The 21052-nt window shown below is 39.0% G+C and overlaps 1 protein-coding gene across 1 annotated transcript in view; it reads right to left on the bottom strand.

Annotated features, from left to right (window-relative positions):
- Positions 1-21052, bottom strand: part of LOC109485615 (ribosomal protein S6 kinase alpha-3-like) — a 69411-nt gene that overhangs the window by 12023 nt on the left and 36336 nt on the right. The window contains exons 6-12 of the mRNA XM_019789301.1: positions 20638-20717; positions 11045-11151; positions 8870-8907; positions 7627-7766; positions 6720-6790; positions 4123-4211; positions 312-376 (exon numbers count right to left, since the gene is read on the bottom strand). Coding sequence (XP_019644860.1) covers positions 312-376; positions 4123-4211; positions 6720-6790; positions 7627-7766; positions 8870-8907; positions 11045-11151; positions 20638-20717 — 590 coding nt within the window. The remainder of the gene's footprint in view (positions 1-311; positions 377-4122; positions 4212-6719; positions 6791-7626; positions 7767-8869; positions 8908-11044; positions 11152-20637; positions 20718-21052) is intronic.

The following is a 21052-nucleotide window of genomic DNA, read 5'->3' on the forward strand; positions in this document are numbered from 1 at the left end:
GGCAAAATAAAACATTGGAAAATTTTCTGTTATAAATATAATCCTATGATCTTGACATCTCATCAGTTTCATTTCATTTCATTTTTTATTTATTTATACAGGTTAGCATGTTGGCGCTTTTCAAAGCTCCCTGTGTAAAGCCACAGTCAGTGTCATTGATGAAAGGTAGTGGATGCTACCTGAAACGTCTGACTATGTCCAAAATCATATCCAGTTGCTTGAGTATCTTTTTTTTTTCTGTGTGTATCTTTACCTGCATTTCTATAGTAAATTATTATTTCATCCGTGTAACAAACAAACCACTCACTCACCTCCCAGTCGATGCTGGCAAAGAAATTATGCCTCTTGATCTCCTCTACACCGTCTGGGCCAGCACCTAAAGTCAAACACAACAGAAAATAGAAGCAACATTAGCACCTGGAGTACAGTACATCACACACACACATACTCATTCACTATCAATCAAGGATTGAGGTGTTCAAGAATATCATTTTTTCCTAGCACTATCGCAGAGTGGAACTCGCTGTAACAAAGTACAGTAGGGGCATTGTCATTACATAGCTTTAAACAATGTCTAGAGTTAGAAGTTCAAGGGTTAGGTGTAACAATTTGATCGGTGTAATGTAGCCAGCTGCTGCCACATCGCGTGCCTGCGAAGCTGGTGTGTTACACCGAGGGGCGATTATACCGGCTATACAGAAACTACTCGGTTTAGCATCTGTTGTTTCCGACTTCAGGGGGTTAGATGTGCTTGCACACCTTTGCTGAGGCTTGATGGCAGCCCGCCTTTTGCCTCTATCCTGTGGGTTGACGTTAATACACACGTATGTACATGTGTAGGTTTGAGTGGTGGAAGTCCTCCCTTACAGTGTGAAACCATTTCTTCTAAAGTATTTTTTGAAGGATTCTTAGCTCTGAAGGATTTAGAATTTATTTTTGAAGGATGTAGCTCTGAAGAAAAATGAGTAACACTTGTCCTCCTTTGACCCTGTAAGTGCCTTAAGGATGGTTTTTGAGTGATCCTCCTACGCACGTCCTGATGGAAGGCTTGTTCATCACTTGAGCAAAGATTCTTATTTTCGCGATACACATCCGAGTTTGATTGGTTATTCACAAGAAGACTTCATAATGGGACATCTTCTGGCCCAAGCTCCTCGAAAAAAGTAATTTGTGGAAAACAGCTCCAGTTTAATTCCAGAAATTCATTTTAATTCCTATATCTCAGGAACCTTACATCTAGATGGGCTAATATCCTAAACTATAGTATAGGTAAAAAAAATGTAAGAAATACTGCAGAATTCTGACTCCAGTTCCCAGAATTCTGGCTCCAGTTCCCAGAATTCTGGATCCAGTTTAGAGGTTAAACCCCAAGGGGTCTTCAATGGATGCTACGCATTTTTACATCATTTTTTCCCTCTAGTTTACGATGTTAGTAAGGTTGCTGAGATATGGGAATTAGCCCTAAATTAAGGGGGATTCTGGAATTAAGCTGAAGGCTGTTGGCACATAATTTGTAGTTGTTACATGGTTTAACATGTGGCCAGGGAAAACCTACATGTACATGTACCAAACGCCCCACTGTACATCAGACTTGAGTTATGAAGGAATGTTGGAATCCTTATACATGTCTTTTAAAATTCAATGCCAGGAATAAGTATGCATTCAGTGGCATATCAAAATATCTTCCAAAATGATGGGACAGCAAGGAAACACGGACTTGGATGCATGTCATATTTTTCACATAATACAACACTCCACATTTCGTAGATTTTTTAAAAAGTCACTTAGTCTAGTTGCACACACTTTTTAAACCATTTCTTCACATGGCTTAAATATTTGGTTCTGCCTACGCCTTTTTACAAAAAAATTTCCATATTTCAACCGTAAACTGGTAACCTTGTGTTACATGTACAAACCACCCCACTGTACATTAGGCATGAGTTATGAAGGAATGTTTGAAGAAGAAGGAGGAAAAGTAGTCTCCCTTGACCTCCTACTTGCACCTTAAAGACACCATCACCTCCTTGAGTCATCCTCCTACGCACCTTCTTAAGGGAGACTCTTTAATCACCCTTGGAAGGTTTCTAGCTCCGTTCGGAAACCCATGTTTCCCCAGGGCTCGAAATTCATTTTGGGGAACAGGTGCTCAGGTGGTACACACTTCTTTCTCTGCTTAGCACTCAACATATACAATGGGAAGGTCAAACACAGCACTACCAGCGGACTAGCCCCCTGCGGTAGTGCCTTGCACAACTGTGTGTCGCCCAAGGGCTACGGAAATGGACATGGGCACCAAACCCTATGCTCTGCACAGAGCACGGGAGACCTTTCTCAGGTGCACCCAACCTAAAACACTGGGTGCACAAACATTTTTTTGGGCGCACCATACAAAACAAAACCTACTTACAGATCTTACTGGGAGCTAAATTCAAAATCTAAACAAGTACTACTACAAAGATTTTATTATTTTTCTGACACTTAGATGCCAAGAATATCCTGTATACTATTAGACATTTGATATGTACAAAAATAGTCTTACAAAAATACTTGGGTGCACTGCTGCAACCACAGAAAAGAATTTGGTGCACAGCTCAAATTTTGGGTGCACTAAGGTGCACTTGCAGCCAGTATTTCCAGTCCTGTGTTTCCCCATTATTCCCACCACAGAGCACAGTTTGATTGGTTATAGGTTTGCTGGTGAGTAATGTCGCCCGTGGCCTGGCTTAACCGTACTTACGCCCACCCCTAGTCAATTTAGGCCAAGTTGCTTTCACTATGAAATCTACGTGGTCATGAAAGTTGAACAAATGGCACAGAATATGTTATGGCGAATAATCTACTCTACGAATTCATTTCTTTACATTTTTGTCTTTTTTTCTTTGATTTTGGCATTCTACGACATTGGTATCATTTCTAAATGTTTTCCTTGCAACTTACGGTATATTTTTGCTCATTTAGCAACTGTTTTGCACGATTTCAGTATGGTTGAAAACTGTTTTTTTTTTTGGAAACGGCCGAAAATTCATGCGTGCGCGGATGTCATCCATATAATCAAATCAACATGGCCTTAGTGGTTCTCAGATTTGAACAGATGACGCTCAAATGACTAGACTAAGGGATAGATCAGAGAGGGAGATGCTTATAACTATAAAATGAAGTTCAACATGAAAACAGAGAGAAGAGTTGTATCCCTACACATCTGTGTAGGGATTCAAGTCTTCCTCCTTGTCAATTTTATCTTAATTTTTCATCTAAAACGTATCTGTATCGTTATAGCCTCCAGCTAGCTATATCATACGGAACGACTTGTTACACTCAATCTTTGCACATTTGATTGCAGGAGTTGTTCAAAGCTTTCTAGTGATGATGCCCATTGATGGGTGGCAATGAGTTCCACTGATAGTTCTTGGAAAAGTTCAAGAACCAGGGTAATAATTTGCTATGACCTTCCACCCACCCCACACTTTACCCCCAGATTGAGTTACCCCAGATTGCCCCCAGGTTGGGCATTACACCAATTTCACAGCATTTCTTATTAAGGCCACACCAATTTGATATGTTGTTTCTCAGATTTTTTTAAAAAGAAAAAACATGAAGCGACCAGGCAAAAAAATAAACTAAAAAGATAACATTTGCAAAGCAAATGCATAATGTTTACCTGTCTAGCTGAACAAACTAATACACTGTTTATTCTTACTCAAAGCCAAATAACTTCATATGTATGGTATGCAGGCTCTCCAACTCTGTTCTGCTACATAATGTAACCCAACACCACATGGTGTCTGCTACAGCACCAGTTACCATGGTGACAGATGTCTGATCCAGGTCATTGACCTAACATGTTTGGAACTGAAGAAGAAGAAACTCAGCAAAAACATTCTGCAAAGGTAAACACAATACATACCTCATAATCTTGAAAGTTCATCTGTGCTGGTAGAAATCATTATGAAGCAAGTTTAAACTGCAATTTCCAACACAACAAATTGGACTCACCCAAATTTTTGACTGTACCAATTGGATTGCTTATTCCTTGACAAAGACTGGATCTGTACAAAAATTTGGGTGAGTCCAGTTTTTGCTGTGTTGGAAATCCCAGTTCAATCTTGTTCATACAATACCTACCTAATCTGTTCTGTGGGTTCCTCTTGAACAGCATCCTGAGCAGACTCTGTGCTTCTGGACTCAGGAACTGGGGCATACCAAGTTTGGCCCTGGAGAAGGGGGGAAAATGATGTTAGCACCATCATCTACAATTGTGTATTTTTCATCAACTGTTTGAGGTAGTGAAATGCTATGCCTAGCCCTGGAAAAAAAAACTACAATGTAACCAAAGCTTGATATAAAATGAAAGACTACATACTACATAAATTATGTTGTGACAAATATTTTTGAAATTTTAAACCAAAGAAGCCGGCGCTCACAATTTTCGCCAGTAGTGGCTTGTTTTGACCTGTAATTGTCTTTACTAACTTTATCAAAATTTTCCGTCCTGTTTCATGTGTAACTTGTTTTTCTCTGTAGTTCCTTGGCATCCTTAAACAAGTAGTTACATTAGTTTTGCCCTAACACCATTTCATACCACGCACTCCTGCTAATGAGGCTATGAATACAGAATGAGGCTCATATTGAAGTCAGCTACATTTTCTGGACCAAAGATTTTCCCTAAACGAGGTCTTTGTGGATTAGGCTTAATTCGTTTCTCAGTTTCTGAATTGCACTCGATGACATTAAGTCAAGCTTATGAGCAATAAGGCCACACCAACTCAATTCGTAGGTTCCCAGATTTAAAAAATAGAATGTTAAATCAGTATGTAAACATGAAAACAGAGCAGGGCTTGAAAGTTATTTTTGGTTAAAGGTGCACTGGTGCACCTTACCTAAAAATTAGGTGCACAACAAATTTTCTGGGTGCACCAGAAAAATAATTACAGATCTCACTGCTCCACTTCTGAGCTTGAATCTGAAATGGGTGCTAACTTTAAAATCTTAAACAAGTACTAAAACAAAGATTTTTCTGACATTTTTCTGACACTTAGATGTAAGGAATATCCTGTATACATTTAATATGTACAAAAATATTTGAGTGCACCAGTGCACCCACAGAAAAAAATTGGGTGTACAGCTCAAACTTTGGGTGCATGTACATGTATTTCGAGCCCTGGAGAGTCTGAGGATAAAGTAGGTTTACACAGTTTCAGTGAGTCACTGTGAATATTGTTATGACCAGTCTTCTTTCATTTTTATTTTCACATTAGCCAAAGCAAAAGGATAGACTTTTTACATAATTATGTAACTATATATGACTGTCATAATGATTTAGGGTTCATAAACGATCCGGAGAAATTGCCTCCGACCACATGGGTTTTATTTCTAGACAGCCTTTACTGTAATATACTGATAACACTCTTGAAAATGACTTGCTGTATGTCTCTAAACGCCCACTCTGCGAAAGCTGTCAGATTTCTACCCCGAAGCCAAGAAACTCAGCAAATCAACCACCCACTCTTACTCACTCTTTTCCTCAGTTATTATGCAGCTTCGATGACTTCTAACAGCGTTCAATGCTCCTGTTACCCAGCGAGCATAATTACTTTGGGAACAGGATTCATATGAGATGATTCCTTAATACGCCTTCCGGACAAAATTGGCTTTTTACTGAGACTGCATGAATTCTACTAAAAGCTTTTAAACCATTTCCCGAAAGCTGACCTATATAGGGGAGCAGGATGTGGGGATAACGCGATTATTCCTGCAAGAAAAATGGAATTCTTGATGCTTTCAGAGAGTAGAGGTCTTTCCTGTCTTATTCGTTCACGGAAGCGACAAATTTTATCCCCGTTTGTCCCGGTATCACCCACGCTTTTATTGAACTAGAAGATTCGCCTTTACGAGAAATCATTACTAGTTTACAGTCTGCCACGCTAGCAAGGCCATGCAAACTTATTTCCTTGTTTCTCGACATACTTAACAACAAATTCAAGCTAGACGGATGTCAGGGCTCAATGTTTCACCTGCAAATTGAGCTGTGCAGGTGTTTCTAATGTCTAGCTGCACCTAACCTGGTCCATGTACTGGGTTTATGTATACATGCAGGTGCATGTGAATTTTTAGTTACCTATGATGTATAAAATAAAGAAATAATGGCAATGGTTTCTGAACAGTGTTTGGTACAATCCATGCTTCCGAAATTCTGAGTAGTGCAGGTAAATTTTGTCTGTCTGGTGCAGGTTATTTTAAATGTTATCTGCACTGGCACAGGTTTACAGAAAAAACTGAAAAGTTGTTTGAGCCTTGGAGCCAGACTGACCCTGACCCTGAAACTGTGTGTACCAAGGTGCACACTTTCCCCTCAGACTCTGTTTTTATTTTTTATTTATTTTTATTTTATTGAAATTGCAACAATGTAATACACGCGGAACAGAGGCAGCTGCTGCTGGTGTTCTGTCCCACACATCGAAACGAATACTGGACAGACAATACTCATTTTCACTTGAGTCTAGTGGGGAAAGCCGTGTAAAGGGCCTTTCCCAAGGGCACAAGATCGGTGGCATGTCAGGACTCGAACCCGGGACCTCTTGATTCCAAGTGGAGCACTCTGCTGTTGTGCCACAAAAAAAGTCATGACCCCACAAAGTTTTCAAGTTGATCTTCCATTTGAGCAGGATTTTTCTCTTATATCTACAAACCAACAAATGAAATCTTTGCAGATTATTTCTTACTTGAGAATCATAGTCATTGTGTCCTTCCTGTTCTGCCCTTGGAATGGTAAGGCACCAGTCAACATCTCAAACTGGGGGAAGAGAAGAGAACAGAAAAGAAGAAAAACATTTACATACTGTACATACTACTGTACAGTCATAACTAAGTGATGCATACCGGTTCACTGGACTTGAATCCAGACTTGTAAGAATGTTTAGGTTCAAGTCCAAAAAAACCTAAAAGTCAAGAACCGAGTCCGGACTTATTACCATAAAATACCATTTTACATACCCCTTTTCTTTCCAAACCACCTAAAACCTTCTGTAGATTGCAAAATCTTTGCTGCAAAATGAAGAAAACATTGCCATTGGGCATCGTCAAGTACCGGCCTCCATATATGCATGTTAAGTGGCCAAAGTTTCACCCAGACAACATTGCAAGGTTGCCAAGATGCAATTTTGTATATGCCATGGGTTTAGGTCCGGACTTACAAGTCCGGAACTGAACCTAAACCTCTGGACTTGAATCTGGACCTGAACCTAAAATTGGGTTTAGGTATGCATCACTAGTCATAACAAGTTTCCGTTCAATGCAGTTGTAATCTAAATAGAAGTTACAACGAATTCATAGGTGTGAATTTGTAAAGCGATACATGAAACATATAATTTATATTTTATAAACATGAAACCTACCGTAAGGACCCATTGTGCACACACACACACAGACACAAATACACACACACACACACAGACACACACATGCACACACACACACATACACACACACACACACGCACACACAGACACCACACACATGCACACACACACACACACAGACAGACACAGACATACGCACGCGCATGCACGCACACGCACACATACACACACTTACACACACACATAGACACACAGACAAACAAACACCCACCATAAGGACTCCGTACGACCACCAGTCGGCGGTGTGATTATGGCCCCTCCTGTTCACTACCTCAGGTGCCATGTACTCCACAGTACCACAGAAGGAGTACGCTTTCTTGTCCTCGATAGCTTCCTTACTCAGGCCAAAATCTGGCGAAGGAAGAACAAAGATAATTAAGAAGGAAAGGAGGAGGGGGGAGGCCAGAAGACCTACACAAGTCTCGACCTTGTCTTCTGTTTTTGTAAGACTAGGTTACTCCGCGATCAAGGCATACAGTTAGATGTTGAAAATTTGGAGGTAAAAGTTCACTAGTACCTTTCAAAAACTGATCACTGATCGATGACTGTTGTACTAACTGTTAAAGATGAGTATGAGTAAAGTATTGAAGTGATGATCATATGTACCTCCCCCAGAAAAGTTTCTTTGGATCTACAACATTTTGAAGGAACGAATCAGCAACAGACTGTTCAAGATAAAAAAAACAGAGTGTTGGGGGGAAACTTAAAACTATATTGACTACCTGAAACAGTTACTGTGTGTACCAAGGTACAGACTTAAGTTCCATGAAGATCTTTCAGCTTGATATTTATTTTTCAAAAACCAACAAATTACATGTGCATTGTAAAGTACAACCTTGAGAGTAATTTTTTCAGGAAAATGTTCTACATTTTCCTTTAAGTTGTTAATATTCATTGACTCTTTCTGTCTTGCTATTTTCAAGAAAACAACAACTCTGGTGTACAGTTATATTTGGTAACACTGGTGTCTACAAATAAATCATTTCCTGCGGCAGTGCTAAGAATAAACCAGTCTGGACATGTTTCCATATTGGGAACCTCCATGCTTTGGTGTCTCCTTACATGGAGGCTATATATCCAGTTGCAGGTCAGTGACATCCTGTGTGCTTAATATAACATGCGGGTGTCATAATTGGAACACTGCACCCACACACGTCACGCTTTTAGGGCTTGTTTACTACAAGGATTCTGTCCTAGAACCAGGCCAGTTGAAAACATGTAGGATATAACCTTTGGTCGTGTCCATAAATTCAATTTTCCAAAGGTGTGATAACTCTTATTTGTTGTTTAAATTTGTATGATTGCTCCTAAAATTCATTATTCAGTGTATTTTTTTTTTGTTTCACAAATGTCATAATCATTATTTTTTTATTCTCATTCATCACATGGCCTCTTATAAGTTATATACATGTATTATTAATAGTAAAATAATTCATTAGTCTGAAACGTCCTACCTGTCAGCTTGATATGTCCATCTGCATCCAACAGAATGCTGAAAAAAACAAATTTAAAAAACAATCAAGAACATTGCAAATGTTACCAATCTTTAGTCACTACATCATTAATAAGCAAACATCACTTTGGTTAAGGATTATATAAAAGCACCCAGTACATCAGCATGTGTAGATTGTAACAGTATCAAAGGCAATCACTTGGTGTGGGGCAATGTGTAATTTTCAAGTATGCAGAGCTCAAAATACCTGTCTCCAAAATGAAAACTTTTGCTGCAATATATACAATTTTTCTACTGAGTGACCAAAATTGGGTTTGTGTGGCCCTTGGTTTTATAACTGCAATATGAAAATTTCAATTAAAAGACAACAAAACACATGAAACTGTGAAAATTTGATCTATGTCTATGAAATTTGTTGAGCTCAATTCATTGTCAAATCTCTAGGTGCTCAGTGGTCGCACTTTGCCTGGAGTGTAACTAAAGAGGATGTAACTAGGTCACCATGCCTGGAAGCTACGATTATTCCAAAGTAGACATGTCAGAAGGTTATACTTAGTGATCTAAACATTCAGTGTGTAAAATCTCACCTACATAACCACTCAGTGTGTATGTAGGTGTGTGGGTGTGTGGCCTGCATAGCCAATACTGAAAAACTGGGTCAACTTAAATGATAGCTTTGAGCTAAAAACTCTTCAGAGAGAAAAGCTGAAGCCACCATCATTATTTTCACCAGATGAAAGAATGTTTACTGCTAACTCCAGCTCTCATATGAACCTAAGTTTACATTGCGAAAGAAACGTATTGAAAGGATTCCTGGAAACCCAATATACTGCTAGTAATCCAATATTGGGAAGCTCTCAGTAGAAAGCATCAGTACCAAGGACAGCCTACTACTAGTTCTAGTCCAGATGTAAGTCTGAGGTTAGGTTGTGAAAGAAAAATACTGAAAGGGTTCTTGGAAACCCAATATACTGCTAGTAATCCAATTGGGTAAAAAGCATTCAGTAGAAAGTATTCAGTACCAAGGACAGCCTACTAGTTCTAGTCCAGATGTAAGTCTGAGGTTTGGTTGTGAAAGAAACATACTGAAAGGGTTCTTGGAAACCCAATATACTGCTAGTAATCCAATATTGGGTAGAAATCTTTCAGTAGAAAGCATCAGTACCAAGGACAGCCTACTAGTTCTAGTCCAGATGTAAGTCTGAGGTTTGGTTGTGAAAGAAACAATCTGAAAGAGTTCCTGGAAACCCAATATACTGCTAGTAATCCAATATTGGGTAGAAATCTTTCGGTAGAAAGCATCAGTACCATGGACAGCCTACTACTAGTTCTAGCCCTGATATAAGTCTGAGGTTAGGTTGTAAAAGAAACGTATTGAAAGGATTCTTGGAAACCCAATATACTGCTAGTAATCCAATATTGGGAAGCTTTCGGTAGAAAGCATCAGTACCATGGACAGCCTACTACTAGTTCTAGCCCTCATGTAAGTCTGAGGTTAGGTTGTAAAAGAAACGTATTGAAAGGGTTCCTGGAAACCCAATATACTGTTAGAAATCCAATATTAGGCAGAAAGCATTCAGTAGAAAGCATTCAGTACCAAGGACAGCCTACTACTAGTTCTATCCCTGATGTAAGTCTGAGGTTAGGTTGTAAAAGAAACATATTGAAAGGATTCTTGGAAACCCAATACACTGCTAGTAATCCAATATTAGTTAGAAAGCATTCAGTAGAAAGTATTCAGTACAAAGGACAGCATAAAATCCAGTAACAGTAACAGTCAGCACCAAGGACAGGACTTCCTTCTCAGGTTTGAAAAGCATTCAGTAGAAAGCATTCAGTACCAAGGACAGCGTAAAGGCATCCAGTAACAGTAACAGTCGGCAAGCATTCAGCACCAAGGACAGGTCTTACTTCTCAGTTTTGAGGTCCCTGTAGATGATGGTTGAGCTAGCTGCGAGGATTCAAACCCCTAACCACTTGGTTCAGGGTCACTAACCACTGGACTCCACATGCTACTTTCTGTGTACTACTTACTTCTCAGGTTTGAGGTCCCTGTAGATGATATCCAGAGAGTGAAACTGGTCCTGCACCAGAGCTAACTGCCGGGATTCAAACCCCTAACCTCTTGGTCCAGAGGTATGGTCACTAAACATGCTACAGCCTGTGTACTACTTACTTCTCAGGTTTGAGGTCCCTGTAGATTATACCCAGGGAATGAAGATGGTCCAGCGCCAGAGCTAACTCTGCCAGGTAGAACTTCACATCTTCTTCAGTAAACATCACCTGGACAGGGCAAGACAAGGGTGGAGAACAGGGTTTAGATATAAATATGCTCCTTTCATGTCCTACTCAGATATCAGTGTACGTTGGAAAATTCATATTTGAATCACTACAAAAGCGACACCATATTATAAATAGCTGATATATCCCCTGAATTACAGAATGTAATAATACTCTTCCTAAGAAAACACAATAGATTAGCTTTAGTATCATTATAGACTAGCTCGTTAGAATTATATCTTAGTATTAGTTTGTATGTACCCTTGTTGTTTCTTTGCCATACATTGTACCAGCTACAGTTGTTGAGCAATAATGTTGATTTGATTTATAAAAGTTACATTTGCAAAGCATGTCATTCTGTATTGTATGTGATTTTGTAATATAGTATAGTATAGTCTGTTATTTGTGCTTTGTATGCCCAGCATTGCCTGAAAAACAGGTTGTTATGTACCTATAAGTATTATTGCTGGTGAAATTAATAAACTGAAACTAAAACTATATATAAATAATGTGTTTACCTTCACATGGTCTAGCCTAACAAACTACTGCTCTGTTTATTCTTACTCAAACCAATTCATATACATGGTGACCAGCCCCTCCAATTCTGTTCTACCACTTGCTACATAATGCAACAGTGCCAGCCATTTGGTCCAGGTCATTGACCTTATTTATTATATTAGAGAAACAACAATACTGGACTTTCTGTTCTGAGTTCTGAACAATAAAACTAAAAAAAAGTGACTGTCAAAAAGCTACAAGAAGTAAAGAATAGCTATTGGGCATTTCAACCATCAAGGCACAAATGTAAGTGACACTGTCAAAGATAAGGATACAACTAGAGTTACTTAAACTCTGTTATGAGGCTTCGCAATTTAAGTGACTATTGCTTTATCTGAGTAGCCACTGGGCATTTCAAACATCAGGTACAAATGTAACACTGTCACACTGCAAATGATTGATTGTGTGGTATCTAGAGATAAGGATGGAACAAGAGCTACTTTCTATTATGTAACTTAGCAATAAAGTGATCATTGCTTAGCTATAGATGAGAATAGCCACTGGGCATTTCAACTATTGATGCACAAATGTAAATGACAATGTCAGACAGTATGTAATGGATCGTGCGCCAACTGAAGATAACAGAAGACAGCAGGGACTTTTTTTACCAAAGTGAGCAATTAAAGTGACCATTGCTTAGCTACAAAGAGAATAGCCTCTGGGCATTTTAACTATTGATGTACAAATGTAAGTGACACTGTCAGACAGTATGTAATGGATCGTGCGCCAACTGAAGATAGCAGAAGACAGCAGGGACTTTTTTTAACCAAGGTGAGCGATTAAGTGACCATTCCCTAGCTACAAAGAGAACAGCCACTAGGCATTTCAAACATCAGGTACAAATGTAAGTGACACTGTCAGACAGTATGTAATGGATTGTGTGCCAGCTCAAGATAGCAGAAGACAGCAGGGACTTTTACTTTCCAAATTGTGCAATTAAAGTGACCATTGCCTAGTTACAAAGAGAACAGCCACTGGGCATTTCAACTATTGAGGTACAAAACTAAGTGACACTGTCAGACAGTATGTAATGGATCAGTGTGCCAACTGAAGATAGCAGAAGACAGCAGGGACTTTTTTTTACCAAAGTGAGCAATTAAAGTGACCATTGCTTAGATATGAGAATAGCTACCGGGCATTTCAACTATTGATGTACAAAACTAAGTGACACTGTCAGACAGCTTGTAATGGATCTGTGTGCCAACTGAAGATAACAGAAAACAGCAGGGATTTTTTTTTACCAAGGTGAGCAATTAAAGTGACCATTGTTTAGCTACAAAGAGAACAGCCACTAGGCATTTCAACTATTGAGGTACAAAACTAAGTGACACTGTCAGACAGCATGTAATGGATTGTGTGTCAACTGAAGATAGCAGAAGACAGCAGGGACTTTTTTTTACCAAGGTGAGCAATTAAAGTGACCATTGTTTAGCTACAAAGAGAATAGCCACTGGGCATTTCAAATACAACTACAAGTACAACTCTAATTTATAACTGACACTGTCAGACAGCTTGTAATGGATCGTGTGCCAACTGAAGTTAGCAGAAAACAGCAGGGATTTAATGTTACCAAGGTGAGCAATTAAAGTGACCATTCCTTAGCTACAAAGAGAATAGCCACTAGGCATTTCAACTATTGAGGTACAAAACTAAGTGACACTGTCAGACAGTATGTAATGGATTGTGTGTCAACTGAAGATAACAGAAGACAGCAGGGACTTTCTGTTATGTAACTTAGCAATAAAGTGATCATTGCTTAGCTATAGATGAGAATAGCTACTGGGCATTTCATATTGATGTACAAATGTAAGTGACACTGTCAGACAGCATGTAATGGACTGTGTGCCAGCTCAAGATAGCAGAAGACAGCAGTGACTTTTTTTACCAAGGTGAGCGATTAAGTGACCATTGCCTAGCTACAAAGAGAATAGCCACTGGGCATTTCAACTATTGAGGTACAAAACTAAGTGACACTGTCAGACAGCTTGTAATGGATCGTGTGCCAACTGAAGATAACAGAAGACAGCAGGGACTTTCTGTTATGTAGCTTTAGCCATTAAAGTGACCATTGCTTAGCTATAGATGAGAATAGCTACTGGGCATTTCAACAATTGAGGTACAAACGTAAATGACAATGTCAGACAGTATGTAATGGATCGTGCGCCAACTGAAGATAACAGAAGACAGCAGGGACTTTTTTACCAAGGTGAGTAATTTAAGTGACCATTGCCTAGCTACAAAGAGAATAGCCACTGGGCATTTCAACTATTGAGGTACAAAACTAAGTGACACTGTCAGACAGTATGAAATGGATTGTGTGGTAACTGAAGATAGCAGAAGACAGCAGGGACTTTTTTTACCAAGGTGAGCAATTAAAGTGACCATTCCTTAGCTACAAAGAAAATAGCCACTGGGCATTTCAACTATTGAGGTACAAAACTAAGTGACACTGTCAGACAGTATGTAATGGATTGTGTGGTAACTGAAGATAGCAGAAGACAGCAGGGACTTTTTTTTACCAAGGTGAGCAATTAAAGTGACCATTCCTTAGCTACAAAGAAAATAGCCACTAGGCATTTCAAATACAACTACAAGTACAACTCTAACTGACACTGTCAGACAGCTTGTAATGGATTGTGCCTTGACTGAAGATAGCAGAAGACAGCAGGGACTTTTTTTTACCAAAGTTTCTTAGCTACAAAGAGAATAGCCACTGGGCATTTCAACTATTGAGGTACAAAACTAAGTGACACTGTCAGACAGTATGTAATGGATTGTGTGGTAACTGAAGATAGCAGAAGACAGCAGGGACTTTTTTTACCAAGGTGAGCAATTAAAGTGACCATTCCTTAGCTACAAAGAAAATAGCCACTAGGCATTTCAAATACAACTACAAGTACAACTCTAACTGACACTGTCAGACAGCTTGTAATGGATTGTGCCTTGACTGAAGATAGCAGAAGACAGCAGGGACTTTTTTTTACCAAAGTTTCTTAGCTACAAAGAGAATAGCCACTGGGCATTTCAACTATTGAGGTACAAAACTAAGTGACACTGTCTGACAGTATATAATGAATCGGATGATAGCAGAAGACAGCAGGGACTTTCTGTTACCAAGTTGAGCAATTAAGTGATCATTGCCTAGCTACAAAGAGAATAGCCACTGGGCATTTCAACTATTGTAAGTGACACTGTCAGACAGTATATAATGGATTGTGCCTTGACTGAAGATAGCAGAAGACAGCAGGGACTTTTTTTTTACCAAGGTGAGCGATTAAAGTGACCATTGCTTAGCTACAAAGAGAATAGCCACTAGGCATTTCAACTATTGAGGTACAAATTTACCTGACACTGTCAGACAGCATAATGCCTACAAATGTACTACTAATGGATCGTGTGCCAACTGAAAATAACAGAAAACATCTAGAGCCTTTTAGTTACGATGTTAGTTGAGCAATTAAAGTGACATTATGCTTTTATATGAGAATTGCCACTGGGCATTTCATGCATTTAGTACTTATGTAACTGACAATGTCAGACAGTGTACAAGGCCACATGGATCTGAGTGCAAACTCAAGATACAGTAAGACAGCACAGACTTTGATATAAACCAATTGAAGTGACTATTGCAAGCTATCAGAAAAGCCACGGGCACTTCTATCTCTGCAATTGATTTCTGACAACGGCCAATATAGCGGTTGAAAAAGTGACTGAATCTGAAGCTCACTGAGGCTGATTGTGTAAAATTGATCTGTTATGAGGTGGTGAAATTAAAGCTAAATTTCAGGCTTTCAGAGTGCACCCTGGGGGTACCTTGGAGGCATGTTGGGGTGACTCAAATTGTCCCACAGTATCTGACAGGGTATGACTCATCTGGGTACCATTAGTTACTGAAGATAAAGGAGTGACAGCAAGAAAATTCTGTTACAAGTCGAGCAACTCAATTGACCATCGTATTCGCTATCAGATAGCCACTGGACATTTCTCCAATCCAAGTGTGAATGTAACTGTACACTGCCAACTAAAGATAAGGGGAAAACAGCTAGTCATGACAAAATGACCATTTCCGTTGACCAAACATCCAACAAAAACCGTGAAAAATGGGGGTTTTGTGCAGGTGCAGTACGTTCTGCCGACGTGATAGCCTGTGTGTGCTACCTGACTTGTGGAAAAGCTGGTATCACCTATCAGAGGTTGAACTGAACTGTGCATGTATAAAAAAGATAAGGAAATACTATTACAGAAAGGACTTTGTTGTACATGTAAACCAACTGAAACCATCTCAGCCTATGGGAGTCCAACCAAGGGCATTTTGTGGTCACTGATTTGTGATATGTGCCAATCTAGGTGCAAATGTAGCTGGCACTGTGAGACCACCTGTAATGGCTCAGTGTGCATGTGAAAGATAGAGGACAACACAGAGAAATTCTGTAATGCTAACTGCAGGTTGTGGAATTGAGGTAACCATCTCAGGCTATCACAGTGTCCCTACAGAGCATTTTATAGCAGGGTTCTAGCTGGTGCATTTTAGCGTAATAGGCAACCATGCCTATCATTTGCGACCTTGCTAAATTGAAGACCATTAATTAAAAAAATACGCTTATTTTCGACTAGTGTAACTATAATAGGGCTTAAACTGCCTCAAATTCAAACAAACTGAGAACACAAAGGAGCGATCCTATCAGCTTTGACAATTTGTGGTAAATGGTACAGGAAGGAGGCAGAAAATAATGAAAGAAAAAAAATGTCAACGCCATTTTTGCATGATCTCTGTCTCGCCTATAAGTTACACAAAATACAATCTTTCTTACAAGATAAATACAGATTTTTATCTTCAAAATTCTACAAAGAAGTTTAAGAAATACAAGTTGTTAAAGTAAATAAACGTAAAAAATTATCTAAATCTATGCTACTGGCTAAAAGCTCTACAAGCTGGGAGGGTAATATTAGGATTACAGACACACATTGATAACAACCTAAGAGCACCAAATACCCACCGGCAAGCTGCAATGTGCAAAACCCTCAGGTAAACTAGAACTACAGGAAAAATGTAATATTTCTCATCTTAGTTTAACTTACAATGCTGTAGCCAGCATGTGGAGAGGTATTTGGAGCCCTTCAGGACATTGTATACATTACAGGATGGCAATATTATTTACATGTATATTAGAGGATGGTGTATTTGCATGTATATTGGGGTGTTGAACCATGGCAGATAAGGATGTCCAGATGACATTACTCTCTCTCTGCGGACTTTTACTGTGAGTGGTGTGTCTAAAGGAGCATGAACACAACAACCAAGCAGAGGTAGGGTGGAAAGTTTGATTGTTCAAACAAATGTACTCTTTTCACTGAGGCAGCAACTATTGAGTCCAAAATCTGATTTAATTCAGAAGTTCTACTGAATCTCGTTGATATTAAGGAGTATTTTTTAAGTTTCGTAGTCTTTCAATTCAAATCATTCATTTCATTACACCATAAACAGTTACTCAAGCAACTGGATACGATTTTGGAGTTGTTTGAGTATCTATTTTTGGTGTATCTTATTACATGGATGTGTAACCTTCACTGACATTACATTGTACATCATGGATCATATTAACTCTTCAAAGTCATGGGTCATAAAAATCTAATTTTGGTCCCTCCATTGTCTCTATCCCACGAAAAGGAGGCCTTTAAATATGAGTCTTCTCCCTCATTTTTTTAAACAAAACAATAGAAGGTACACAGAGACACCATGCGTCTGCTTGGTAATGGGCTAAAGCAGGGGGCTACAATTTTTCTGCCACTACAGTCAAGGCCTCGCCAATTCAATATGTTGGTTCTCATACCTCAGATTCAGAAACAAATCCTAGTAAATTGGCATCTGTTTTCATTATTTCTACTGAAGGAAAACATATTGTTTTTGCTCAGTTTCTTCTTCTTCTTCTTCTCCAAAGAGTGACCTCTGACCTGACCAATGACATGATTTGTTGACGTCTGTCACCATGGTTACATAATGTTGCAATTTCATGGTCTGTTCTGCTCCTGTCACCATATACTAGTAGTAGTACATGTATGTGAATATGTTTGAGTAAGAATTAACAGAGCAGACCATGTCTGAAGGTAAACATTATGCAAATTTGCTTTGCAAATGTCTAGTTTTGTTCTAATCTTGCTGGACTTTGCACAAAAATTTGCCGAGAACCAATGAAAGAAATTGGCGAGGCCCAAAGAAGGATGACAGAGGGACATACCTCGGAGAGGAAACATTCGTGCTTGTGATAGATAGAGAGAAGGAGAGAGAAAGAGAAGAATGAATCCACAAGGTTCTCACTGCAACACAAGACATGCATGGTACATTTGTCTCAGGGCTCGAAATTCATTTTTGGGAAAAGGTGCACTGGTGCACCCAACCTAAAAAAATTGGGTGCACAAAAATGTTTTTGGGTGCACCATACAAGATAAAATAAGTATTATGTCAACAAAAACTATAAATATGTTTGATTTCTAAAGAAACGTACTATAAGAATGACTTAATTATTTTTCTGACACTTATGTGTTAGGAATATGCTGTATACTACCGTAACTGTACCTTTAACATGTTTACGTAATCCTACGAAAATATTTGGGTGCACTGATGCTCCCACAGAAAAAAATTGGGTGCACAGCTCCAATTTTGGGGGCACCAGTATTTCGAGCCCTGTGTCTGCATGGGAAGGGTGCCAAATGATAAATGCATTCATTACACATACATGTACAAAAGGAAACATAACAGTACATCTGCTGGTTTGTTATACATTTGATTAATATTGTGTATCTGTTCAAAATTCCAACATGCAATAGGAACAAAAAAGAGTATAGTGACCATCCTTTTACATGAATAGCACTGCAAAAAAGACTGCAAAAAGGTTGAATTGAGCAAAAAACAAAATTCTGTGTGTGCGAAAAGATAGAAAAATACTCTTGAACTTGTTGAAGGTAAAGGTATTTTGTACTTCAAGTTCTGCAGAAACAAGCCCCAAGATAAGTCCTTTATTTTCTGGGTGGTACCCTAAAAATCAGCCCAGGGCCCTTCCAGTAACCATTTTCCGTCAGAATTTGGGGAATTTTTGCTCCACGAGGGTCAATATACATGTACCTTGGGATAGAGTGGTTTCAACTCAGTATGTACTGTAAGTCTCTTTAGATTCGCGGGGCCTAAAGTTCGCGGTTTCGGGAAAATGGACAATCCGCGGTATTTTTAGATTCGCGATTTCTCCTTGGCCATTCCAAGAAGAACTTGTTAAGTGAATGTTTAAAATAATAACAGTTCGTGTCCCGGCATTTATCTCCTAAAATGCGGCGCAGAAATTTGTTTCGTGCACCGGGCGAGACTGCCGGCGGTAAAGCTCTATCAATCTGACGCGCGTGTAAACAATTGTCTTTGTTCGGAAATAAGCGCTAAAACGCTGTTTTCCACGATTGAACATCGATAATCTAGTGAAGAAATGCATAATTGTAAGAATCTTTCGATAAAATATATATTCCTAAGCAAATTTATGCCGTTTTTGGCGAGATTTTGAACCCGGAACTATGCAAAGGTCGCATTCGGTTTTGTAGGCCCACGGTAGCGTTTCTATCCAGCAAAACATGAAGAAGAAAAAACGCCCGCAATGCAGGGCGCAAAAGAGAATCAACTAACATTTCCCAGATATCAGCAATTCTATTTTTCATCAAAATATTTGTAGATTTGCCCGAAGTGCCCGCAATTTTCAAGTGCCCGTGCGCGCATGGCCGGCGCTCTGCACGCAAAGATTTTTGTCCGGCGGTGCACGTTTGACACGGCCAGTGCCGCAGTATCGCGATTCGCTGTCTCATAATATTATTCTTGATATCAGTATACTAGTAACTTAAAAAATTTGCTGAGAATAAAGTTGATTTGCAGTGATTTGTGGATCGCGTGTGTTGTTTCAGTGTTTCGCTTACCGTCGTGAATCGGCCCTCGTGAATGCATGTGGGGAGGGGGGCACACTTACGCAAAACATATTCGCGGGGAAATAGATTCGCGGTACAAAGGTCCCCGCGAATTCCGCGAATCTAAATATACCGCGGAAATTTGTAGACTTACAGTACGTCATGTAGATAAAATATTGGCTTTGATAAAATTGGGTTTCCTGGCTCTAAAAACTGCACTGGATGCCTTTAACAACTAGGGGGCTGTTATCAGAGATATCCTTTACCCCAAAGCTGGGACATCCATCACTGAAAACGCTGTAGGCCGATGATCTGGTGTTATCATCCACTATCTAAATGTGATTCATGCACCTTACAGGGAGGGTTAAAATTAATAGTGCGAGATAGCATCCATATCAACAAACACCTACCACTGTTTATATAAACTTTGAATGTGTACCGTAAATAAAGATTCAGATCTAAAGACTGTTTTTTTTGTACCTGTGCACTGAATGGGATATAATATTTATTTTCCTGCTGATTTTTAAGCTGATAGAAATTTTTCTACAAGCAGTAAAACAAAAGATAAGGAAAGGTTTGAGGTAAGACATGGAATAAAATAATTATCATTCTTCTTGTGCATCTACAGTAACTATCAGATATGGGAAAGAAAAATTTATCTAAGATGTAAAATAGGCATTTTTTGTATGTAATGTAGCAACATCTATTGTTACAGATTAGCATATTTCTATCTGACAAAGGCTAGGGACTGAGAAAATAGCTTTTGATTTTGTTCCAATTTGAAATGAAAAACCTGATGTAAAAACATAAACATAAGTTAGTCATTTTTTCGTAAAAACATAAAACATTGGGCAGTCATTTTTTTGTAAAAACATCATCATTAGGAAGTCATTTTTTTTTCAGTTTTTGCATCCCAGTAAAGAACAATGGATTCATCCTTCTTTCAATACAATAGGTGTCAATCAAAGTGCTAATTTGCATACTGGCCACACCCACCTCCTTGGAGAGCCTTGTGAAGAGGTCTCCGCCCCTCAGGAAGTCCAGAATCAGGTACAGCTTACCCTCCGTCTGAAATGCTGGCGAGAACAGAAAAAAAAATTGTTAAACCAAAACTTATTTTGTAATTCTCAATACGCATTTGTATGTACTTTGTTACTAGTTTGTATCACTACTTCAAACAATAAGCCGAATAGTGAGTGAGTGTCCAGAATCAGATACAGCTTACCCTCTGTTTAAAATGCTGTATAGAACAGAAAACAGTGTCATTAAAATTTTTGTATTTCTCTTTACACTACATGTACACCAGAGTTATCAACCAAGTATAGAGGCCACACTGATTTCATTTGTTGGTTATTGGTAATACAAATGTATTAACCCAGCCTTTTGTGTTGACTTCATTGCTCCTATCGTA

Source organism: Branchiostoma belcheri, unplaced genomic scaffold (assembly GCF_001625305.1).
Source record: "Branchiostoma belcheri isolate BF01 breed outbred unplaced genomic scaffold, Haploidv18h27 scaffold77, whole genome shotgun sequence".
Lineage (NCBI taxonomy): Eukaryota > Metazoa > Chordata > Leptocardii > Amphioxiformes > Branchiostomatidae > Branchiostoma > Branchiostoma belcheri.